General features: G+C 48.5%; 1 protein-coding gene and 1 long non-coding RNA gene across 3 annotated transcripts; one reads left to right on the top strand and one right to left on the bottom strand.

The window, feature by feature from the left end:
• Nucleotides 1-403: 403 nt before the first annotated feature.
• Vstm5 (V-set and transmembrane domain containing 5) lies at nucleotides 404-20,757 on the bottom strand. 2 transcript variants are annotated; one of them, NM_001144870.1, is given in 4 exon segments: nucleotides 409-1,539; nucleotides 2,145-2,285; nucleotides 2,378-2,704; nucleotides 20,497-20,757. In NM_001144870.1, coding segments are annotated over 4 exon segments (600 nt in total). In that variant the 5' UTR covers nucleotides 20,585-20,757; the 3' UTR covers nucleotides 409-1,495.
• Nucleotides 19,593-24,895, top strand: LOC148003958 (uncharacterized). Its single transcript, XR_015627530.1, has 2 exons — nucleotides 19,593-19,680; nucleotides 23,356-24,895. It is a non-coding gene; the product is annotated as an uncharacterized LOC148003958 (long non-coding RNA).
• Nucleotides 24,896-26,184: the final 1,289 nt, after the last annotated feature.

Raw genomic sequence — 26,184 nt, 5'->3', positions numbered from 1 at the left:
TTTGTCTCTCCAAGAAAAGGAATTTTCGCAACAATTCCTTACCTGCCACATGGGAAGTAAAAACGATATGGGCACTGGGACTCTGAAAGAAAAAAGGAAAAGAGAAAGGACTACTCTAGTACACTTCACCTCTGTATGCATGAATCTGCAGCCAAGGCCCTGCACGCACTGACCCAGCTTCCGTCACAGTTGGCATGCTGGTAGCTTTGAGCTGCAGCTGTGCGTCAGAAGCAAGAAGAGTGGATACTACGCAGCTAAAGCTTGGCGAACGGAAGCTGGGAAGAAGACCGTTCCAGGTAAACTGACAACAGTCTGAGAGTCTAGAAGCCAAGGCCAACAGAGACCCACGCTCAAGCTCAGCTGGAGCCCTGATAACCCAGGTCACCAAAAAAACCAAACCGGCTTAGATTTACTTTTTTAAATTTTATTTCACGTGTATGAATGTTTTGCCTTCACATTTATGTGTGCACTGTGTGCATGCAGTGCCCTTGAGGACCAGAAGAGAGACTCATTCCCTGGAACTGGAGTTACAGAAGGTTGTGAACTACCATGTGGGTGCACGGAATTGCAGGAATCAGGGTCCTCTGCAAGAACAGCAAGGGCTCTTAGGTGTTGAGCCTTCTCTCTAGCCCCGTCCCAGGGCATTTTAACCTTTGCTATACAATAATGCACTTTCTCAACTAACTTTCCAGATCTTCCAAGGATTCACATGTTTTTCTTAGTCCCTGATGCCGTATGAGGTAGGTGAATACCACATGCTCCTCTGCCCAGGATCTGACTGGAGATTTAAAGTCTCCAGTGATCGAACAGGACGAAGCTGGAAGCTTATGGATTTTACTGTTGTACTGCCCATTCAGCTACCCCTGGTCAACTGAAGCCATGTTTTTCTCATAGCAACCCAAGTTCTGAGGGAGGATGAGATCAATGCCTTCTGCTCTCTGTGCCCAAAGCTGGTTCCTTCGTGCACTCAGCTGCTCCCCACGAGGTACAGTTCACTCGCATCATCAGACTGTCTCGGAACTCCAGGCTTGCTCATGTTTATGGGATGTGAGATGCGGGGAGGAGTTTGCACATCAGACAAGAGCATGCTCCAGTGCTAGCTGCACATTAGCCCCTCTGCAGACATGCTGGCCTGGAGACAGGAACTCCCTCAGCAGGGCAATGTGGAGCCGCAGTCCATATTGTAAGTGGGAGCTGGTGCCTGCCTGTGTTAAGGGTCAGCGTGGTCCTGAAGCTGCAACCAAAGAGAGTTCCTGGTTGAAGCCTCAGATATTTCTTTGAACTACAGGCAAGTCCTAGAACTGGCTTACATAGGCTGTCACCTCCAGATGCACAGCCAGCTTTCTCATCTTCCAGCTCTCTCGTCAGGAAAGGGGTGTAGAAGCTGCAGCAAGGACTGGCTCGGTTTGTTCCTTCGACTGGAAATACTGTTTTTCTCTTCGACTGGAAATACTGTTTTTCTCTTGAGGTAGCAATGTAATTGGCACAGTCTTGGCTAACACTCAACATCCTTCATCTCGATCTCCTCAGTGGTGCTTTCTGTGAAGCGAGAGACAAGTCAAGGGCATGATCATAAAGACCTGAATTCAGAGCCCCAAAACCCACATAGGAATTCTGGGGCACACATCTGTAATCCCAGTGCTCAGGGTGTGGATGGAAACGGGCAGATTCCAGGGATTACTGGCCAGCCACTCTATCCAATCAGTGATCTACAGGTCAGAGAAATATTCTGCTTCAAAAAGCAGGGGCGTGGGGCTGGAGAGGTGGCTCAGTGGTTAAGAGCATTGACTGTTCTTCTAGAGGTCCTGAGTTCAATTCCCAGCAACTACATGGTGGCTCACAACCATCTGTAATGGGATCTGATGACCTCTTCTGGTGTATGTCTGAGGGCAGATATGGTATAGTCATATATTAAATAAATAAATAAATAAATCTTAAAGAGAATCAGGGATGGTGTGTACTTGAGGAAGACACTTAGTATTGACCTCTAGCTTACACATAAATGCACGCACGCATGCACACACACACACTCAACAAGAGGTTGAAAATCTGCCACACAGTGGCTTCTTAGTGTGAATGAGGTAACAAGGGCCACCTCTGGCCTCAAAAGCGTGAAGGGACTGCTACCCGGCCCCGAGCATTACCTCTGAGTTTGTACCTCCTCTTCCTCTGGAATTTATACGCACACTGATTGCAAACCCACATGAGGCTGATTAGCACCACAGCCACAGCAGCAAGCAGAGCAAAGAAGACAGCGACGAAGTGGAGGTCCTCATAGCGGATCTCTGGGGCGGGACAGGAGGGAAGGCAAGGTCTCTCAGTACCACAATGTCACCCACCTGTGCCTGAGGCTCAGGGAGCCCTGGGGCTCTCTTACCAGACACATGTAGCAAGATGGTGCCGGACTGGCTGCTCCCCGGGTGCTCTGTGACGGTGATAACATAGTAGCCAGAATCTCTCACACCCACACTGAAAAGCTGGATGGAGCCATTGTCGAAGGTGCAGACTCTGTCTCTGTGGCTTTGGGAGACATTGGCTGGGGTCCCTGGTTTCCACTCCACGATCTTCTGCACACCCCAGTTAGGTGTGTACTCCCACTCAATAGTGGGCACGCCGTGGCAGATGTAGTCCACTGACAGCAGGATGTCCTCTTGGACAGTGGCATTGATGGCCGACCGTGGAATGTACAGTGACACACCCTGACCTGTAGGGCACACACCAGTTCCTCCGTGAGCCTGTACCCAGCACCTGTAGTGATCACAGGCCAGTGAACACAGAGCTCCCAGCTCTGTTCTGTATTCAGCGAGGTGCGGAACACCAGCGACCACTAAACAGAATGGTCTGGTGTTAGGTGGTGGCCAGGGCATTATAATAAACAAGGGAAACCAAGCAGTGGGGGGATGCACAATGGTTTGGGAAGACTTCTCTGAGGAAATCACATTTGAGCTCAGAACCAGTGGACAAGCAAGAGGAAGTAGTCCCTGTGAAGGAAAACACGAGGTAGACATTTTTTTTTGACAGAGGTAAAAAGAGCGCTGGTGTCTGTCCTGTGGGTGGGCAGGGTGTGTTTGAGGGTGGCCTTGACCAGAAGGCAAGGAAACTGGGCAGGGCTTAGGATGAAAAAACTAAAGAACTGGGTGGGAATCCAGACTGACAGTGTCAGGAACTTAGGCACTGTGGGAACTGTAGAGTACCTTAAAGCCAACCATGATATTATGGAGACCAGCCTGGGGCCTGACGGGTAAGAGTGGAAATGAGAGGCTGCCAGGTAGTTACTAAAAGAGAGAGACGGAATTGAAAAAGGCAGGTGATTTAGGACATGCATTAGGAAGTACCTCGGCCTGAGCACAATGACCAACTAGGTGTGGCTGTGGGTTTGGATGAAGCAGAGGTTTCTGCTGAGGGAGTTAGGGGAATAGCGGTGCCTTAGCTGAACAGGTATGTTTCACAAGTACTAAATAGGTACTACATTGCACAGTGCACACCATGCACCAGGCCCCATGCTATTGGAGTCTCCCATACCCATTGCCAGTTAATCAGTGGTTAAGCCTCAAGCTCATCATGTCTTAAAAGTCTGCCCAGGGTCACTCTGCAGGACTGAGGTTTATACATGGGCGACTGAATTCAACACTCAAACATTTATATCATGGCTCAACTAGGAGGCCAGTGGCTGGCAGTGGAGGGGACAGAGTGTGACAGCTGCCTCCCATATACAGGAAGGCTAGAGATGGGAGGGGAGTGAACAGGGGCAGGATGCAAGCCTGGCGTGCTGCCTCGTTTGACATCAACTTGACACAAGCTTCAGTCATTGGGGAAGAGTGAACCTTAATTGAGGAACCCCCTCCCCACCTCCTCTTGTATCAGAATGTGGGCAAACCTGTAGTGCATTTTCTTGACTGATGATTGACATGGGAGGGCCCAGCCCACTGTGGGCGGTGTCACCTCTGGAAGGGTTCTGGAGTGTAGAAGAAAGCAGGCTGAGCAAGCCATGGGCTTGCTGATAAGCAGGGCTCCCCTCTGACTCAGTTCCTGCCTCCAGGTTCCTGCCTGGAGTACCTGCCGTGCCTTTCTTCAAAGATAGACCGTGATGTGGACCAGTGAGCGAAATAAGGCCTTTCCTTCCTAAGCTGCTTATGGCCATGGTGTTTTATCACAGCAGCAGAAACCCTAAGACCCTTGGTTCCCACCTTTCTTTTCTGTTTAGCTCTCATCTTCTGGTGCCCAACTGCCCCAGATCCACACTGTCAGTTGTAGGTAACTCAACAAGTAATGTTTCCAGATCCTTTCTGTTGTCCTCTGCATACAAGAGTATCCTTGTACCCATCCCCTAGGGTGACCGGGTAACTAGAACAATACAAGGGATTTCATGCTTAAAAGAATGGGTATGTGGGCCACTGAGATGGCTCAGTGGGTTAAGGAACTGCCACCAAGCCTGATGGTCTGAGCCCAGTCCCCGAGAACCACATGGTAGGAGAGAAGTGATTCCTTCAAGTGGTCCATCGAGCGTGTGCACCTTCTCCATACAAAATAAATACACACGGTAAAAAAAATGATAATAATGACTTTCTAGAGTGATTCTGTCAAGAACCACGAGTACATATACTCTCTCCCTCTAATATTATCAGGCAAGAATGAATATATCTGATTTCTGCCACCATGTCCTGTCACTCAGCTCCTAAAACTTTGGACTCCAGAATGATGGGAGTGACTGGGAGCCTCTTTGTATACACACGACACAACTAGTGGCCAGCGACTCCTAGATAGTTTCAGGAATGGGGCTGGTCACCAGCAACAGCAAGGAGTGGTTGGAATGCTAGAGCTTTGAGTGCCTCTTCCAGCCTCCAGGGAGGGGAGGAGGCTGATAGGTAAGCTGCCCCGCAGTGGTCTGGGCACAGTCATCCATGCCCACATGGAGAATTGTTTGCTAAAGGACAGTGTTCTGGAGAGCTGAACGCACAGATGCTCGAAGGGCAGCTCACCCAGAAAGGATAAAAAGTTCTGCAGCCCTCCCATACCCCTTTCCTCTGTCTTTCTCTGCAGGTGCCCACCTGCAGTGTAAGCTCCTCGGGAATGGGTAAGTGTAAGGGAAGTGTTTTGTGTGTTCTGTGAGCGGTCCTAGCAGATTAGTTTTGCACAAAGAGTGGGCCAGGCAGCTGAAAGCAAGAGGACAATCTGGGACTTTTTAGGAACAGATTTTTTGGTCTTTGCTTTGTGTGTGTACACCGTCTGAATACATGTCTATGCACCATGTACACACGGTACAGCAGAGGCCACAAAAGGGTGTCAGAAACCGGAGTTACAGATGTGAGCTGCTTCCTGACAACCAGATCTCCGACCTCTGCAAAAGCAGCAAGTGCTCTTAACAGATGAGCAATCTCTTCAGCCCCAACCTGGGCTTTCCATTGGCATCTGAAGGGCCAAGCAGTCTCGGGGACTGAACCATAAAAAAGTACATTACAGGCACCCTGAGACTCCGCCTAGGAGCAGAAGTTCTCAGACACACGCACACTGTCATCCACCCCTGAGATTTAGCCTTGGAATAACACCAAGGTCAGAGGACAATGTGCGCGAATCAATTCTCTCCTTCCACCATGAAAGTCCCAATGATCAATGGGATTGTCGGTATTGGTGACAAGTGCCTCTACGCACTGAGCCATCTCTCTGGCCCCATGCACAATCCTACTTCCTAGTGTCCAGTGTATCGTCAGAGTTCCTTATCTGTTCCCAGATTCGTGCTACCACAGGGAATCCACTTTGCATTTGGCCCTGATGCCTTGTTATTCTCTCTAATCCAGCAAAGCTTCTCCCCCTTAGAAATGGTGTGAGTCTGGGGTTGGGGATTTAGCGCTCAGTGGTTAGAGCGCTTGCCTAGGAAGTGCAAGGCCCTGGGTTCGGTCCCCAGCTCCGAAAAAAAGAACCAAAAAGAAAAAAAAAAAAAAAAGAAATGGTGTGAGTCTTTCGTGACAACATTTTAAAACATTTTACTCTAGATTTGTTTGGAACCAAGGTAAAACCGCCGTAAACATGAAGTTTTCATTTCTCGCCAACCCAGAAGACAAATGTTAGAAGTCTGTCGGGTGGCTGGGGGAGTTAAGGTGGACAGAGCACCGGGTTATGACCGGCACATCACCCTTTCCTCGAGAGACCACATGGCCACTGTTGGGCAGTACATTGGTGCATTTGGAGGTTTTGGCATTCACAGCTGGACCTCACCTCTGTTAGCTACGTCATAATTGGCTACAGCCGTAAACCGTGATATATTAAACTCTACCTCCCTCCTAAATTTATTGGCTGGTACTATTCCGTTAAAAAAAAAATTAAAGCTATTTCTCAAAAAGACCCAACTCAAACAAGATAAAAGAGTCTGACCGCATACACGCAGTGTGGTGTTCATGCCCCCCCAGCCCCAGGCCTGTTGCAAAAAGAAAGCTATCTCTCAAGATGAGCATAGTGGTCTATAATCCCAGAGTTTAGCAAAGTAAGGCAAAAGCACGGGAAATTGCAGGCCAGCCTGAGCCACAGCCCAAGTCCTGGGCCGGTCAGCGCTACGCAGGGAGCCCTGTCTGAAATCCAAGAGGGATGAGGTGTTCTTCTTAGTGCTCCTGTAGACATGTTGAGTCATTTCTTTGAATTGACTCTCTCGAACTCCGTTATCACGTAAAATGTCCTACACCTTAGCTTACATTTGGGAGCTCCTCCGGGTCTGTTAAATGTCCCTTAAGTTGATCTTTCAGCGCTTCCTTGAACCGATTACATTTTAATAAGGACCCTCATGTTTCAAAGCCAAGGAATGAAAAACCTGGATGATTGTGGCACCGAGCCAGGCTGGTGAGGAGCCCTCTGAGCTCTCTGAATGCAGAACGAAGGAAGCCACCTAGAGCTCTTGGGCTTCTTGAATCCCATGTTTCACCACTTGTGGTGGCCACCTGGCCACCTTTGGGACAGGAGCCTGGTCTGGTGCTATGCTCGAGTAGATTTCAGCCTCTCCAAGTATGAAGGCTCTTCCTGGCCAACCTCCCTTTCGGATGGGGATTCAGAGAGCTCAGCTTGCAGCCTTTGCCAGGACTTTCCCTCAAAGGACACTGTACTCTGCTGAAAGCTGCCTTTGCTAGGTCTCAAGGCTCCTTTAGGAAAGCTGCCCGTCACCCCAACCTAGAATAGTGATTCGAACCACAGAAGTTGTTCAGGGTTGGAGTGCTTCGGCTAGCCAAGGACCACTCGTGACTGCTGACCATTCTCTCTCAGGCCAGTGTGATACAGTTAGTTATCCTTCAACAAAGAACACAGGACAGAGTTTAGGCTCCTGGAATAAATAAGAAAACTGAGGTCAAATTCCAGGTCAGCCTTGCAGGGCTGGACGCCTGTGCTCAGCACAATTCGGGGTACCTGGCAGCTGACCCATTGATGTCTGTTGAGTCAATGAATGTGTGAGTGGCTGTGAGAAGTGCCAGATTTTCCTCTCAGGAAATCTGCTGCTTGGTGGTTGGGAAGATTGGGCTCATCTAACAGCCAGTGTGTGGGAGGACAGGACTGGTATTAAGGGTTCACATGTTTTACTTATTGGTGTGCATGTGAATGTGTGTGTGTGTGTGTGTGTGTGTGTGAGAGAGAGAGAGAGAGAGAGAGAGAGAGAGAGAGAGAGAGAGAGAAACAGAGAAACAGAGACAGAGAATGTGTTGTGTATGTGTATGTAGGTCAGAGAAGTCTCCTGGGAGTTGGTTCCAAGCATCAAATTCAGGTTTGCACAAAGTGCTTCTACCTACTGAGCTCTCTTACCAGTCTAGAACCTAGGCTTCCTATGCTCGGTGCAGTTTGCAAGCTGTCCGTCTATCTGTCTGTCTATGTATATATGTATGTATCTATCACCTATCTACCTATAATTACCTATCTAGTATCTAAGCACATATGTATGTAACTATCATCTATCGCCGATTATTATGATTTATTATGTTTATCTCCTGTCCTCACTTATATATCCTCTCCCTGTAATCAACAGTCTTCTCCCTACTGTCATCCATCTATCTGTAACCCAGCATCCATCTATTATCTATCGTCTATTTATCAGTTTATCATCGATCGATCTGTCTAGCTGTCATCCTTCTATCCTCTGTTATCTATCGATAATCTATCAATCATCCCTCTACTATCAGCACCTATCATTTCTCAGTCTATTTATTATTTATCTACACATCCTCTATCAATCTATCTATCCTTCTATTGCCAATCAATCAATCAATCTAGCTATGCTGTGTGAGATGGGTTCTGCTATGTGGCCCTGGCTGGCCTGGAATGTGCTTTATACCCCCAGCTTTGAACTTGCAGTGTTCCCTTTCCCTCTGAATGTTAGGAGTACAGCTTTGTACAACCCTGCCAAGCTTTTACATTAAATCATTTAAAATTGTTGATTTTGTTTTATTTTTTGAGGGACAGTTTTATATTGTGCAGGCTGGCCTCGAACTCTTGATTCTTCTGCATGGGGATTTATTGACCTAGGCTGCTATAGCCTGCTTTTCCTTTCCTTTTCCACTAGGTCTTAGCCAAAAGGCTGAGAAACCTGATTTTCAACTTTTCAAAGGGGAATCAACCACCCACCCACACTGCCAGTCACTGGGGAAAGTGGGGTTTCCTTGCAGCTCGGCCTGGTTTGTGACTGTCTTACCCATCATCTCTTTATCTGCATTTCCCGTGCCTCTGACCTCAGATAAGAGCAGTGATGGCTATAAGATTAGAGAGCTGGTAACACGTGTGCACTCTGTGCAGATCTCTGTTTGTTGAGGTCACGGGCAGACGAGCGTGCTGAGACCACCAGCCTATCAGTAGCCTTGGGAATTCTCATTTTGAGCATCCTAGAGCCCAGCACAGAGCCTGGCACTGTGCCTGTTGGAGCTTGTAGGCTCTGAAGTTGGGCAAATGGCTGCATGCTGGTCCTGCTTGCCAAACTTCGGACAGTTTGAAGAGACCGAAGATGCCGTGGGTTTAAGCAGCAGCTAAAATACTCACGTCCTGGCCAGTTTCTGCCACCCAGGCAAGGCTGGAATTTAGAAGACATCTTTGGATGAAGACAACCAAATACTGACCAGCCATTGTAGCTGCCAGAATCATGTTAATGGCTGACATGCTCACACAGTCTTCTTGTGAGTGCTCATTGGGATCTGGTTGCTAAGAAACTAAAGTTCAGCTCCCCCTTCAGGAGCCCCCACCAAGTTGCTGGTTCATGACCTTGGGAAGTCACCCAAACACTCTGGACATAGATAGGCTTCCGTGTAGGCTACCAGACTGCCCCCTTCAACAAACCTCAAAATTTGTGTCCCAGTAAGAAAAAACACTCTAGGGTTGGAGAGATGGCTCAGAGGTTAAGAGCACTGACTGCTCTTCCAGAAGTCCTGAGTTCAATTCCCAGCCAGCAAACACATGGTGGCTCACAGCCATCTGTAATGGAATCTGATGCCCTCTTCTGGTGTGTCTGAAGACAGCTACAGTGTACTCATAAATATAATAAATAAATCTTTAAAGAAAAAGAAAAGGAGAAATCACTCTAAAACAGCAAACCTTCGCTGCCTATGAATAGCATCTGTGGGCACCAGATCCAGACCACAGTTCAAGGAAACTAAAGGTGAGAAGTTCAACGACTCTGGCTGTTATCAGACTGGCAAAGATAAAGGACGCAGATAATATTAGTCGTCGTCAGGGTGTGTACAGAAGTTATACTCAGCGTCACCGTTGAGAGTCAACAGGGAAGGAAGCTTGCTCGGAAAGCCTACCCAGCTTCTCTCAAGGCTCCTTTCCATCACCACACCTCTCAGCCTTGTATGTCCTTACTGTGTGACTATTGAACATCCCTCTCCCTTTAGATTGTAGTTTACCCTGCTTGGTGTATGTTGCACCCCAAGAATCCTGCAGCACACTGGCATGCAGATAGGACTTACTGAGTGGCCGCCCATCGATGGGTTATGCAGCTGGCCTGCAGGTATTCAGTGAAGAATGCGGGACTAGGCCAAGCTGGAAAAAAAGACGGAGTTCAGGGCCCCATGGTTGAACCTCAGGACCCAATTTGCCTCTCTTGCTCTGACTGAAATCAGCAGTGGGCCCTATGTGAATGCAAGCACGCCCCCGCTCTGAAGTGTGAGTCCCATAGAACCTAGACCTTGCTTTCTTGCAGATGGCAGCCATACATGGAGATGAACCCAGGGAATCCCATCAGGAAACCAAGGCCTTTAAAGGAGAGGCGTCAGCAGAGGTAGGTTCCAATACCAGCCTACTCTGTGTGACTGTTGCGACTTTGGCCAAATTATGGCTAATCCACAGCCTCTGTTCCTCATCAGTAATGGTGGTTGAGGTAATGGCTATAGTCCCTTCACAGGCCTGGTGTGTTAGGAGGAATTGAAGCAAACTGCAAATGCCAAACCCAGGGCTCCATGCTCCAAGAAGTAAAGTGTAAGTGGTAGGCAGGGGTGTAGGAAGTCCTGCCTACGAGGATGCCAATAAGAAGACACTGTGCTATGTGGCAGATACACAAGCAAAAATCTCCACGCTACCCCTTCCCCCTACACCTTTGAGTTAAGGTTTCATTATGCTGCCCCAACTGGCCTGGAACTCACAGAGATCCTCCTGCTCTACTGTGACTAAGGGCATATACCACCCTGCCTAGCAAAATCCCCACAGTTTTTAAAACAGAGAAAAAAGGCCAACTTCTGCTCTTGACACTGACAAGGACACTCAGCAATGGGTCCTCTTCTGACAGGCATGCCTTATTCACAGGGACAGGGACAGGGCTGGGAGTGAGGGAATCTGCCAGCTGGAGCAAAGGGAGGGGGCAAAGGGGGCAAATGCCAGCTTTGGAAGATGGGGATTACACTCAGTGCAGAAGACCCCAGTAGACCATCTAGCTTGACGTGACTGCAGCCATCTTAGATACGATCCCATTCTGTCCGTCAGCTAACACTGGAACATGTTCTAAGCTGTTGCAGGATATTTGATCACACTGTGAAAACTTAAGATTGTGTTGTTTACTGAGAAAACCTGTTTCTAGTTGTGATGTGTGTCAGCCCTTAGTACTCACCTTTCATCCCAAACAATGAAGGTAAAGTTAGTTTGTGGAAGGAAGCACCCATGTTTGAAAGTGACATCTAGGGGTTGGGGATTTAGCTCAGTGGTAGAGCACTTGCCTAGCAACCGCAAGGCCCTGGGTTTGGTCCCCAGCTCCGAAAAAAAGAAAAAAAAAAAAAAAGAAAAAGAAAGTGACATCTAACTGAGGGGTAGGCAAAATGATGAATCAGAGAAAGATTTGACAGAATAGGATATGCCCAAGTCTCATGAGAACAGAGGGGAAGAGGGGAAAAGGGAAGCTACTTAAGAGAGCAGTGCAGAGAGAAAGAAAGGAAGGAAGCAGGTTTTGTTGGCTTACAGGAGATTCCACTAGGCTCCTCCCAGGGACCTAGCAATGGCTTAAGTCACCACGGGCCACTGTGGTCAGGTGCGAGCTGCATATAAAAGGACTGCCCACCACCCCACCTCTCTCTCTCTCTCTCTCTCTCTCTCTCTCTCTCTCTCTCTCCACATTTTCTACCCCCCCCCCCCTTCTCCAGGTCCTCATGCCTCTCCCTTCCTCCAACAAATCCCCTTTACACCAGATCTATTGCATGGCATAAGTATTCCGGGCCATCCCTTGGCATAGGCCTGCCAGGTATCCCCTGGCCCCATTATATTTCACTGGGACAGTTGTACAGAGACAGGTTGCAGACAGAAAATAAGCTATCCACAGGTGAAGACAGCATGAACCAAACAACGAGAAGGAACCAGAAAACTGGAACAAATTACCAGAGTTAGTCTGAGGCCAAGCAGAACAATTCAGGAGAAGTCAGATTGAATCAGTCAGCTTGGAGAGGAACTTGAACCAGAACAGCTGAGTTGAGTCAGCCAGTCAGAGACCAGGAAGAACTAGAAAGGGTGAGCTTATTCAATAACAAGTCTCAGAGGCCGAAAACATTCTAGGCCTCTAGAATTAGATTGAAGGGAGGCTAGAAGTTTCCAGGACTAGGCCTACATTAGCAGTAAGCCTCCACGATGACAATTAGAGCAAGTGAATAAAAGACACTTTTACACGAAACCTTACAGAAGGAACAAAGCTATTCAGACAGCTAAGCACATCAGTCTGCTCCTAGGTTATTTCTTGACTGACATTTCAGTTCCATAGTTTGCTTCTCTTCTTTCTTTCTTTCTTTCTTTCTTTCTTTCTTTCTTTCTTTCTTTCTTTTTTTTTTTTGAGAAAACCCATTTGTTCCGATTTTCCTTTGGCCTCCTGTCTCCTCCTACCCCTGCTTTTTTTTTTTGAGACAGGCTGTCATGTGGTCCAGGTTGTCCTTGAACTCACTGTATAGCTTTGAACTCCTTATCTTTCTGTCCTTCAAATCACTATATGACCTTGAACTCTTTATTGTCCTGCCTCTACCTCTGCACTGCAGAGATTACAGTCATATACCACCATGGCCGCTATAGATGGTGCTAGAGGTTGAACCAAGGTTTTGTATATGGGGGGCAGGCCCTCTAGCAACACTCCATCACCAGCCTGTCTTTGTCTAGGTGGGCATATAAACCCTACCCCCATCTACGGTTCACAGCTCCCACTATCCTGTAGGAGCCTACACCGTGCTGTGCTCCTAGCTTGGTCTTTAAGTACCTTCGTTTTGCTGAAGTATCCAGCTGTTTCAGCTGATGCACCCTAGTGGGGGACTCTACAAACCCCTTCAGCACTCTGGGCTGCTGCCTCCACATTTGTAATTAGGGATCTTTATGGCCTGTCAGTCAATGAGTCAAAGAAAACCACCTTGTGGGGAAGAGAACTGGACCACCAGGAACAATTCATTCCAGGGACTGGGGCCTCCTTTGCCTTTCATCCAGGGCTACTCTGATTCCATCCAACGACACTCACGTGCATGGGTGTCAAGTTCATCCTCTGATGGATTAAAAAGTACGTCCCTAGACTCCATCGAAAGTAGTTTGAAGATGTGGTGCAGTGAGTGACCACAGACCTGGCAAGGGCTGGCGGGAATCACAGGCTACACTGACAAAGCTTTCCGAGACTTGCGCCCTCGCCCTATCTGCCGGTTAAGGTAAGAGAGACTGTACATTTACAGAGGCCACCTAGTCAAAATGGTGTCTTCTGAGTGGGCTCAATTGGCCTGGATATAATTGACCTTTAAAAAGAGAGATTGGATCCAGAGAGACGACATGGTGGAGGCAGAGACACAGTGCACAAGCCAAGGAACACCGGAGATTGCCAATGACCAGCAGAAGCCGGGGGAAGCCTGGAGCAGAGTTCTGTTCACCTGCCCACAGCTCAACTTTGAATTCCACTCAGAATGGCTTGTGTGGGTGGTTCAGCTGTGGACGGTGGGCAGGAGGCCGAATGGCTTGCCTGTCTGGATTTTGTCTCCAGGAGTCCTGAGGTAGTTTCCCAAGTGCAAATCGCCTTGATCCTGGAAGGCCTCAATGCTAGTTCCAACTTTCTTTTCCACCTGTGTCCCATGATTCCTCTTCTCCCTCAACTCCAATCACCCCAAACTATGGGCAGGTCCTCAGTGGGCCTTATCTCCTTAACGCAGCTCAACTCACCCACTCCCTGGTCTCAGGGCCATTTTCTCTCTTCAAGGACTGTCTTAAGTGTGACCTGTTCTGTCTGCCAGGCTAGTTCACAGGGGCTGCTGAACTGAATTGAACTTTAACCCCTTTCTATCAGGCCACACCTGCTGCAGCCTTTTTCCAGGCGTAGGTGTGGGGTGCTGACAGGAAATGCCTGCTGTAGCCTTGCAGACTGTACCCTTTTCCTCTGCCACCTGGGAATCAAAGGCAACCCAGCCACAAGCACATACTGTGGGGTTACTTATCAACCATTATGTATGGGACGGCCTCAGCCCCAGGCCCCAAACCCGTACTTCTGATAGCTCCTTTTGTCTAATTTGAAACTGAAGCCTCTCTGGATTTAAATGCCTGGCACTCTATATGTGACATTTAATAACTCCCCTCATATACCTTATACCCTGAAGGAGAATTTCTCTCAGCACCTTCATCTCAAGCCTCTACTCTGTGTCTAACTCATCTAACATAGAGGAGAGAAGTTCTAGCTCATGAATAGCTCTGAAATCTAATCACAAAGACTGTCCAAGGGTGGATGAAGCCGAAAAGAAAGGGGTGATGGGGTTCTGCTTCCAGGCCTTGGCTTGAGCCTAGGGCAGAGGTCTTCTTTGCATTAGGCTGTCTGTCCAGGAGGGCAAAGCTTCCTGTTAGGTCCTGGTACCAGCGCTTTGTGTCCAGGGACATATCTCTCACACTAGGGTTTATCCCAACAACTTCCAGCCAAGATTCGTGACCTTCCCAAGCTCCATTTTCTTAACTGGGAGGGTGCTGAGCAGCAGAAGAAGTGGGTGTAGACTCAGTGAGAACTGGGCTGGTGCTTGGCATGTCTGAGGCTCTCTGGACTTGGCTCCCCCAGAAACCAGCATCAAGAAAGGAACATAAGGCCACTGTTGTTTAACGACAACATGCATTCTGAGAGATGCGTAACTGGCAAATGACTTTTCTGCATGATGGATTTACTGAGCTGGGAAGTACCATGCGGTCCTGTAGGCAACAGTAGACTGACACACAGGAGCATAGTCTAGTGAAGGTGAAGAATGATCTCCTCGTCAACTGGCCTAGTGCCGGGAGGCTCCCCATGGTTACTGTCACTCATGTTCTCTCTGCCCACCTACTTAGCCTTCAAGGCTTCCTCATTAAAACAATCCTTCCCACTCCAAACTGAGCCCCAGTCTCAGTGCCCAGTGCTAGTGACTCACTCTCTCTTGGGATTAAATTTTCCCAGGAGGTCCCTCAGAACTGGTGGCCAATGGCAGTAAGTGTTCAAGAACTTCCCAGACAAGTGAGACCAAAGCAAAATAGACTTATTCCCTACCCTAAACCCTGTAGGAAAGTCTTTATAAGTCTGTGTGGCTCAAACCACCAAACAATCGAGACTCCAAGACACCATGATGGATGGCCTTAAAAATGAAAGTAGGAGACACCTGGGTACTTCTTGGTCAATTCTTCCCCTTTGACCAGACTGACGGACATTGTCTAGGAGAGACACGCTCTGCATGGCCACACTTTAGCTGGAGAAACTCAAAGGCAGAACCACAGTCTGGTCCCTGCCTTTGCCAATGCTGACTTTACTGGTGTGGGGGTAGGGCATAGGCACCTGTCTTTCTTTTGAAAAATTACTTGCTTTATTGTATTCTGTGTGTATGAGTGTTTTGTCTTTATGTCTGTATATGCACTGCATGTGCAACCTGGTGCCCATGGAAGTCAGAGGAGGCCATTAGATTGCCTAGAAGTGGAGTTACAGGTGATTATGAGCCACCATGCGAGTGCTGGCAAGCGAACTCTGGAAGAGCAGCCATGACTGCCTACCACCATGCACTTCACTCTACTCCCCCAGCAGGTTGGTTGGTTTTGCACCTTCATAAGCAAGTTGCAGGGGAAGCACCTGTGAACTCAGGGCTTACAAGACTGGGACTGGCACTGAGCCTTGGAGACGTCTCTCTGCCATCTGGGGATTCTTCATAGAGGGGCTTCTCTGGGTCAGCAAGGCTTGAGCTACCCCTGTGGCATTCCTCAGCAGGCAGAATGCCAGCATGCATTCCCAACTGGCCGGACATGTGGACAAGACCTGCACTGTGCCTGTTGCTCTCTGTCTGATCCATTTTGTCATCTCTGTGTCCCCTGTGTCCAGAGAGCTGACTGAAATCTAGCAGGCTAGGGAATCAGTAAAGAGAAAGTCATTTTGAGGCTCTGAACTTAACACTTCTCTCTCTTCCTATCCGTTTTAGCTATCTACGTAAACGCAGGCACATACCACAGAACGATGGACCACACATATGACCGTGACCCATGACAGCATATCCTCTGGTGACAGCAGAGACAGCTTGGTTGCTGTAAGCACTCTGTAAGGTGTTCTCATCACACTGAGGTCAGCTGATAATGTATGGCTCAGGATGTATCCCCATCTTAGTAGAATGACTATACTTTCCCTCAACTTTTACTTTCCAGGAGGAAAACCCAGGTCCAGGGCATCTGTGGTTCTTGATGAGGAGGCCTCTCATGTTGGCCTTTGGGCTGTCACCATCTTGCTTCCCGACATAATAGAGAGAAGGTAGACTTCCATCTTTTCTGAGTTTATGGGCATACATTCGATCTACACCTTCCATTTCTGGTCTACCAAACCCATAGCCATTCTACATAAAAACCACATTTATTTTTATCTCAGTAACTTTGAAAATCCGAACCCATTCTGGAATCAACTCTGAAGTTAACTTTGAAGTCTTAGTTAAAAGCCTTCTAAGGCAGAGGTGGGTGAGAAGCCGGGGATAAGACAGCCTGAAGCAAGGGTCTTTCTGGCTGTGCACTGGGAACTACAGAAGTTCTGACCCTCCCACTGGGAACTACAGAAGTGACATACCCCAAATTACAGTGATCTGACCCTCCCACTGGGAACTACAGAAGTGACATACCCCAAAATACAGTGATCTCACCCTCCCACTGGGAACTACAGAAGTGACATACCCCAAAATACAGTGATCTCACCCTCCCACTGGGAACTACAGAAGTGACATACCCCAAAATACAGTGATCTGACCCTCCCACTGGGAACTACAGAAGTGACATACCCCAAAATACAGTGATCTCACCCTCCCACTGGGAACTACAGAAGTGACATACCCCAAAATACAGTGATCTCACCCTCCCACTGGGAACTACAGAAGTGACATACCCCAAAATACAGTGATCTCACCCTCCCACTGGGAACTACAGAAGTGACATACCCCCAAATACAGTGATCTCACCCTCCCACTGGGAACTACAGAAGTGACATACCCCAAAATACAGTGATCTGACCCTCCTGGACAGAGATATTATATTTCATTGGAAAGAAACTGAAGGGAGGCCAGGGGCGATGATGGGGTCCAAGCTCAGTAAGACACACTGACTAGATTCTTCCATTGGATGATTTGTCTTTGACACACTAAGGTGGCCCCTGGCCATCTTCCAGGTGGCCTGTGTCCACTGTCAGAGCAGTTCACGCTGAAACTATGTCCTCTTCTCTCTCCCTTGTACCAAGGAAGCCCTGGCAATCTCTTAATCAGTCCTGGTTACTTTCCTGTTTGGAAGAACGTTATCTAGAGTTGCACAGCGCCATGAATCAGTCAAGCAGGACCTAAGACACCCACATCCTTCCTTCATTTTGTCCAGGCCCCTTCAGTTCAGATTAGCAATGTTTCTGTTGGGGTTGCTGATTAGTGTCTACGTTCACACCCGTACTTATCAAGGCTGCTCACCACACCCTTGCGGCTCTCTTCCTAATCTACCTTTATTATTCCTATATTACACAACAGGCAGGTTACAGCCAAATCTTTAAGATCTGGCTTGTTTGTTTGTTTGTTTGTTTGTTTAGTTATTCATATTTTTTTTTTGAGACATCTGCTCACTACGTAGTCTTAGTTGGTCTAGAGCTCATGATGGAGACCAGGCTGGCCTTGAACTCCTGAGTGCACCACCACAGCCAGCTCAATTCATTACTTCCTCTTGGATTTGCTATGAGCAGCCAGGAGTGGCAAAGCCCCTTCTCCGACACTTTGCTTAGAAATCCCCTCAGCTGAGTCAGCAACTGCCTCACTTTCAGCTTCTGCCTTCCTTCCTCAGAACACTAGAGCACAGAGGCAGCTCAGCCTGCATCTCTGCTGCTTCACATGGATTCTCTCTCCGTGGTCCAAGAACACCATTTCTCTGCAGGACTGCACCCGAACTTCCCTTCTACCCGTGTTTCAAGTAATCTGAAAACGTCTCCAGCCTCCACCTGGTAACGGGTTCTATAACACCATCTACAGCTTACGTCGTGCTTCCGACACCATCTCCTCGGGACGGCTCAGTACAAGTTCTCTGGTGTGGGCTCTAAGAGTCTACAGAATGGGTGGCTGGGGCACCCGGCATTTATTTTCCCCTCTCAGTCTCGGAGGGCAGGAAGTGCAAGATCCAGGGTATTTAATACAGACCCTCCCCCCTAATACATCTACAGTCATACTTTATTTTAATTTAATTTAAAAATAGTTTTACATTTACTTATTTACTTGTGTAAAATAAGCAGGGTGCCTGAGTGCTCTGGGCTCTGTGGAGGTCCCAGGTTAAGCTTGCAGGCGTCAGTCCTTTCTGACCTCTCACCGTGTGGGTCCCAGGGGAGGATGAAAAGTGACTCCCGGGCTGGAGAAATGGCTCAGCGGTTAAGAGTTCCGACTGCTCTTCCAGAGGTCCTGAGTTCAATTCCCAGCAACCACATGGTGGCTCACAACCATCTGTAATGGGATCTGATGCCCTCTTCTGGTGTGTCTGAAGACAGCTACAGTGTACTCGTATACATTAAATAAATAAATAAATCTTTAAAAATAAAATAAAATAAAAACTATTTAAAAAAAAAAGTGACTCCCTCTGTGAGCCCTCTCGCTGGCAAGAAGTTTACACTTGAGTGAGCACCGTCTTCCTGACTTATTCAGTTGCTCACGGCGTCCTCACCAGCAGAGGACGAGCTCTGATTTCTCTTTGATAAGGATGCTAGTCTCCTCACGGCGGAGAATAGCGCCACATCAGAGGTTTTAACCAATGCATTTGGGGGAGATATATTTAGTCCCCAACACCACCATTGATAGAGCAAGGGCTTTCAAACACAGGGATTTTGTACTTGGGGGCATGCTGTCACGCAGGTGTTTTTGGAAGGAAGTCCCTTGCTGTCGTTTTCTTCCTTTTTTTTACATTTATTGTTTCTTGTTAACAGTGCTAGGTGCCAATCACAGGGCCTTCTTGTTCATGCTAGAAAAGAGCTGTCATTGAGCTGTACCCTAGCCCTGGACTGAAGCTTTTGTCAGAAGCTGAGGAGGCAGAGGCTTCAGGGAGCTGGTGAGGAGAGGAGAGGCCCACCCCACATTGCTAGGGCTGGCTTCCAGCACAGGTCCCACCCGGGCAGGTTCACACCCACTCATCATTTGAGAAGAGCTGCTTTGGGTTCGAAAGGGTTAAATACTAGGGGCTGATCAGAATGGGCAGTGCTGGCCTTCCTGAAGCTTACAGTCACCAGGTGACACAAACTTTCACTGGCTCTTGGGCTTACACATCTGGGACATTCTGTCTTCCCTCTGTCACACTGTCATGGCGGCTCCTACCCAACTGCTAGGACCAGGTACGTGTAGTTTCCTCCGCATAGAGTCCCCTGGTTTCCCAAATCTGAGTTCCAAGTGTTCCCAGAAGGCAGCACCTACTCTAAAGCCCACTCCAAAGGAGAAACTATTAATCACAGTGTCCTTTGTACCTGCTGTGGCCTGCTTCCTGCAGGGAGAAGACAGGGTCTGGATATTACCCCCGAACATCACGGACAGGCAGATGTAGCAAGAATGGTGAGTAGAAAATTGTGCTTGGGGCTTGGAAAACAATGGGGAAAGTCATTGCCAAGATTCCTAGCTGATGGATTAACAAGGGGCTAAGTCCATCTCCCCAGCTGCAGAAGCCACAGCCCCCATCTCAGCCCAGTCTTACGGAGTCCTGCAAAGGCTGCTCTCCAGGAAAAGAACGAGAGGCTGTTCCAGCCCTGGCTTCCCCACACACCAGGTAGGCAATCGATCACCTTGTCTGGGCAGCGTTGCCTTCCTATGCCTCAGTTGTAGCACGTGTAGAACACAGAAAAAGGGGCTCTCATTTTATAAGAGCTAAATGGTTAGGAAGCTTGTAGAACTCAAGAATCCTTGAACGACAAGGGGCTTAATGAAGGCCAGTTTCCCCCACCAGCCCTCTCAACACCCATCTCAACATCGTCTCTGGTCCTGTAAGATGAGAGTAATGAAACCCCTTGAACGGAACGATAACATTTCACTATAATTTCTCGTGTCAATGCATGAGGATAAATTTGTGCCATATTCCTACTCTCCACTCCAGGGTTTCTAGTGCTGGCTCACAGGGGCACCTTCTCTGCTCTCATGCTCTAGGGAAGCCCAGGATCTCTCTTCCTGAGCCCCAGGCTACCTAGAACTCTGCTGCTAGTTAAGGGAGGTCTACAGGACCAAGGAAACCCACAGAGGGTCTACCACCAGAGGGTGGCGGTGAGCACCCTGGGGTTTGCAGCATGGTTATTTCCAGAAAGAAAATAAAAATTGCTGTCCAGGAGGCCAGGGCCCGGCAGGGAGCGCGTTATCTCCAGGATGGCTTCCTGCTTTGATAGCAGCAGCCACAGCGGCCCAGGGCACCAAGGGAGCCTTGGCTCGGCCTAGGGCTCTCCAGCAGCGCCCCGCCAGCCTAGAGACGGTGAAATGACCCTAACGCGCATCACTGTGGCCTCCCGACAGAACCATAGGGGTCGCTCCTTCCAGCCGTGTTGTTCCCACCCGCCATGTCGCTCCCACCCTCGAGGTCTCCCAGTCAGGCACTTACTCTGCAGACAGCGGGCGGTAGCTACCCAGAACGCGAGCAGCCCCAGCGGGATGCCTTGGGTCCTTCCCACGCACCGCGGAGGCCTCATGAGTGAGCAGCGGGCTGTATCGCCCCTGCATGGGCCTCGGGGAGGCGGCCGGTCCGATGCTCGCCCTCAGCAGCGCCCCGCAGCGCAGCGCGCCAGCCTAGCCTTCCAAGCCTTGGCTCTGCTGCTCTGCTCGCAGCTCAGCACGTCTCAGCTCCCGCAGTCGCTCTGCCAGAGGCAGATGAGCAGGTTGTACTCTGGTTCAACCAGTTCCCCGGAGAGAGGGAAGAAGGAGGAAGGGAAGAGGGAAGAAGGAATGAGAAAAGGAAGGACCATGAATATGGAAAGATATGGGATAATGGGAAGGCACGCACTTAGAGGCACTCATGGCAAATAATGAGCAATTTCCTGAGGGTCACACCCACTGTATCAATTCAAGGTTCAGCTCAGGGAGGTGACTAGGAGAGAGGGCTGGGGAGAGCTGCTGCCTAAGGACACAAAGAGACGATTGGAGGGCTACATGGGCAAGCAAGAGGCTTTTAGGAAAGCCAAGTGACAGCCTAGGGGTTTGAGGAGTGAGGGGAGATAGATAAGGAGACTCAGGCTGGTTCTGGTGGAGTAGTCATGCTCGCTCCATCCATCCATCCATCCATCCATCCATCCATCCATCCATCCATCCATCCATCTATCCATCCATCCATCCACTCACCCACCCATCCATCCATCCATCCATCCGGCCAGTTACCCAGCCAGCTACCCAGCCAGCCAGGAATGGACTCTGCAAGCTGCTTTCTGTATGGGACATGGCTCTGGTGGGCATTCCACTACAGGACAGTGTTAGAATGATGCCTGGGCTACCCTTGAGATACAACCACACTGATTCGAAATGCCCCTGGAGGTGGCCCTCCTGTAATCCCAGCATTCTGGAAGCCTCAGGAGTGGTGAGGTCTTTTAGGAATCCTAGCAAGGGGTGGGGCCTGGAAACAATGGTCAACTGCTACATAATCTGCGGTTAAATGAAGACTCTGGATGCTGTAAGGCTCAGAGCAACAGGACTCCAAGGGGGATGTGGTGGTGTGTGAGATATGGAAGTCGAGAAACCAAAACTGGTGGGAGCTAGTTGTGGCATTCCAGTACTGGGTTTTCTTACCTCCCTTGTCGCAGTCTGGATAGGCAGCTGTGGGAAAGGTTTTGCTTTTCCCGCAAAAGGACAGAAAAGACTATGGCTGCCTGCTGTGTAGTTGTTTCCTTCCAACTGAGACACTCTTTCCTGAGAGGAGGAGGCTCACAAAGCGCCAGCAACTTAGTCGGAGCACTAACTTAGTAGCGAACTCTTGGGCTACATAATCTGTAACAATTACCAGGGAGACGTGCACTGGGCTGGGCTTCTTTCTCTGCAGTAAGGTGGTTGGATCACCCATGCTCCTGACTCTTAATGCCAGTGCAGCCTTAATAAACTCATGGCTCTGTGCTAGATCCAAGTAGTCTTTCCAGAAAATGCTACACAGCTCTCCTGCCTTAAAGACACTCCTCCTCCCTAGATCTGTGGCTCTTGACACACTTCATGAAGTTTCAAGTGAGGGCAAATCTCTCTAGGTAAGGATGGAGGAACAGGAAGTGCCCTCCCTGAAGACCATGGGATATAGCATGCCCTCCTACGTTCTGACTCTCAGGTTGTATCTGCAGTGAGGCCCCGAGTGAGAGGAACGTTGGTCATTTTAAGCCTCACACACACACACGTTCTGGTGAGAGCAACAGTGGTCTATCCTGGGAACTGCAGTAGGGAAGGGACGGAACCAAGCTCACAGTATCCTCTTCACTGGCTACCATTGGCTCATGGAGACCATTGGGGACTTCCCTGTGAGCTGCATGTGGCCATTGCAGCATTGCTAAAACAGAGGACACAAACTTACAGGTATTACCACCCCATGCCTGTCACATGTCCTGGACTAAGAATGAAGCCACGTCAGGCATGGTAACTTAAGAAGCTGAGGAAGAAGGATGGCAAGTTTATGGCCAGCCTGAGCTACATGGCAAGACCCTCTCTCTCTCTCTCTTTCTCTCTCTTTTTTTTCTTCCAGAGTTGAGGACCGAACCCAGGGCCTTGTGCTTGCTAGGCGAGCGTTCTACCACTGAGCTAAATCCCCAACCCCTAAGACCCTCTCTCAAAAATAATAACTAAATAAAAATATTTTAAAAGTCAAAAAAATGAACTAAGATGAGGCAAACTGGGCTGGGAACCAGGGAGAGAGGCCGATACAGTGTGTGCTCGGGGTTTGAACTCAGTTTTACCAGGTAGTACCTGGAGCTGGATGCTGGTTGGAAGACAGGACATTACCACTAGGGGGAAATAAATTCAAGACATCTATCTACTGCCTAGCACGGAAACGATAATTAATGATGAAATGTGCTGAGTGAATGAAGGCTCGCACAATGGAAATGGTGACTTGTGTGACCTGTGTGACTTTATTCAGTCTCATTTAGCCAGCTCACCGTGAGCACAAACTTTAAAACACTAGGTCACGCATAATAACCACTATCAGTCAATTTAAAATAAAATAAAGTGTGTGTGTGTGTGTGTGTGTGTGTGTGTGTGTGTGTGTGTGTGTGTGTAGGCCAAAGGACAAGGGCAAGAGCTTCTGTGGTCTTTCTCCACCTTATTTTTTTGAGACAAGGTTTCTCACTGAACTGAAAGCTCACTGATTTGCTATACTGGGTAGCCAAAAAGTCCTCACAATCTCCTGTCTCTGTATTTCTGGTGCTGGGATGACTATGACTGAAGTGCACTGCTGTGATCAGCTTTTTGTTTTGTTTCATTTTGTTTTTTAATGCAGATGCTGGAGATCTGGATCCTGCCTTTTCTGCGTACAAGGCAAGCACTTTACTGACTGAGCCATCTCTCAAGTCTTCCCAATTTCAAATCCAGCCTTATAATTAGCATTGGAAATGCACTCCTAGGGCACTTGGATGCTCCTTCTCCACCCAGTGCTGTTTTGTTGAAGACTCTGGAACCTTAAGGAGGAGGCAGATACCAATTCTAGTTTCTTGCCTTATGTTCCCTGGCCTGCTGCAATTTGAACAGCGTCCTCCACACAGTCTCACTGGCATGAATGGAACTGTCCTGCGCTGCCTTTCCCTCAGTGACAGATTGGAGCCTTCTGAAAGGCTGGATAAATCCTGGTTCACCAAGTTTCTGTCACAGGATATAAAATTAGTGAATATGCTTACAGTCAACAATCTCATAAAGCCAAAGAGACAATTATCTTCTACTTTTAATCTTATCTAAATTTGGATAAAGAGAGGGGCTGGGGTGGAATGCAATGGTGACCTCTTACCCAGCATCTTGAAGTGCTGAGTTTGACCTCAAGCACAGGAAATAAAATACACTGAAATGTTAGAAACGATTTTTTTAATTGAGAATCTCCTGACTGAAATAAGGTGTCTTCTAAAACATTTCTGTTTCTGGTATCCTTTGAGTTTACTGGCCAGTTCATCAAACATTTACCCAGCATGCCCTGTAGCTGGCAGTATCGCACTCCAAAAATGAATGACTCACGGATCTCAGTCCCAAGGGATTCACACAGTGATGGAGATTCAATGGCCCAAATGAAGAAAGGCCTCTAGGCACATGGTCCCTTTTGTGTGGAGTCCAAGGTTAAAGGAAAACACTTGTCTCACTCACTGCCATTAACTTAGCAGCCGATATGTGGTAGGCACTTAATGACTGTTTGTCAAGTGAATTATGAACCAGGAAGTCTGAAGCCTGAGAAACGTAAGTTAGAAGGAAGAATCTCTTGAGATAAAAAGCTGGTAGAAAGATTCAACAGCTCTCTGAAATCCTGATCTGACTGACCACCTAACTCTCTGGTTTGATGTGGACCTCTATGCATCCAGTAACTGTTAGGGAAAGGCGCCATGGTCCAGGCCCCACCCCAGTCAGATGTCCTGGGAGGTGGGTCGCATGAGTTACTTGCCTTGTTGCTGAGAAAAAACACCTGACAAAGCTACTTAAGAAGAGATCTCTTCTGGCTTACGGTTCAAGGGTATCGTTCTGCCATTGTCGGAACATGGTCCAAGAATGGAGTTGTGTGAGGGGATTTCTGAATGCTCGGAGAAAACTCCAAGAAGCCAAGAGTTTTGTGACCTCAGTTTCTTAACAGAATTGTTCTTGGAATCTGTTTTTCTGTCCCTCTCAGGTGTAGTGGTTAGGAGTGAGTTTACTTCAGATTACTTGTTACAACTGGTGATTGTTCTTGGTTTCTATGCCTCTACTGAGACACATGTCTCTGTCACACGTAGCCTGTCACTTGAAGCTTGCCCTTGTGATTGCAAAAACCATCTGATGCTCTGAATAAAGTTGGCCATTGCGTGAAACTTTAGTCCACCTCATTGATGGGCTTCACTCTCTCAGGTCCCACCACCTCTAGAGCAGTAAACATCCCGTGATTGGGGAAGGCTTGACAGCAGGAGTGGGAGGACTGACTGGTTACATTGTGAGTGCGAGAACTGACTGGTTACATTGTGAGTGCGAGGACTGACTGGTTACATTGTGAGCAGGAGGACTGACTGTTACATTGTGAGCAGGAGGACTGACTGGTTACATTGTGAGCACGAGGACTGACTGGTTACATTGTGAGCAGGAGGACTGACTGGTTACATTGTGAGTGGGAGGAGCACTGAGGACTGACTGGTTACATTGTGAGCAGGAGGACTGACTGGTTACATTGTGAGCACGAGGACTGACTGGTTACATTGTGAGCACAAGGACTGACTGGTTACATTGTGAGCAGGAGGACTGACTGGTTACATTGTGAGCAGGAGGACTGACTGGTTACATTGTGAGTGCGAGGACTGACTGGTTACATTGTGAGTGCGAGGACTGACTGGTTACATTGTGAGTGGGAGGACTGACTGGTTACATTGTGAGTGCGAGGACTGACTGGTTACATTGTGAGCAGGAGGACTGACTGGTTTCATTGTGAGCATGAGGACTGACTGGTTACATTGTGAGCACGAGGACTGACTGGTTACATTGTGAGCACGAGGACTGACTGGTTACATTGTGAGCACGAGGACTGACTGGTTACATTGTGAGTGGGAGGAGCACTGAGGACTGACTGGTTACATTGTGAGCATGAGGACTAACTGGTTATATTGTGAGCAGGAGGACTGACTGGTTACATTGTGAGCAGGAGGACTGACTGGTTACATTGTGAGCAGGAGGACTGACTGGTTACATTGTGAGCAGGAGGACTGACTGGTTACATTGTGAGCAGGAGGACTGACTGGTTACATTGTATCCGAGGTCAGGAAGCAGACAAGACACAGCAAGTAGACCAGGCTATGAAAACTCAAGGCCCACCCCTAGCAACCCACTTCCTCCAGCAGCTGCTCAGCCTCCTAAAGGTCCCTTGCCCTCCAGAGCAGCTAGCCCAGCTGTGCTCCACCATATGAGAGGACATTTCACACTGTATATGTACAAGCAACAAGAAAGACTCTGCCGATATTTAAATTTATTTCATATAGCATTTATATGTGTTTGGGCATTCCCATACATATTATGTGTAACAATAACAATCAAAGATGCCATCTACTTTTCGTGGGGATATCATGAAAAGAGTTTGATGGAGGGTAACTGAGGGGTTTAGGGGAAATCAGAAAGG

The sequence above is a fragment of the Rattus norvegicus genome, chromosome 8 (genome assembly GCF_021556685.1).
Source record: "Rattus norvegicus strain SHRSP/BbbUtx chromosome 8, alternate assembly SHRSP_T2T, whole genome shotgun sequence".
Lineage (NCBI taxonomy): Eukaryota > Metazoa > Chordata > Mammalia > Rodentia > Muridae > Rattus > Rattus norvegicus.
This window is presented reverse-complemented; position numbering and strand designations above follow the sequence as displayed.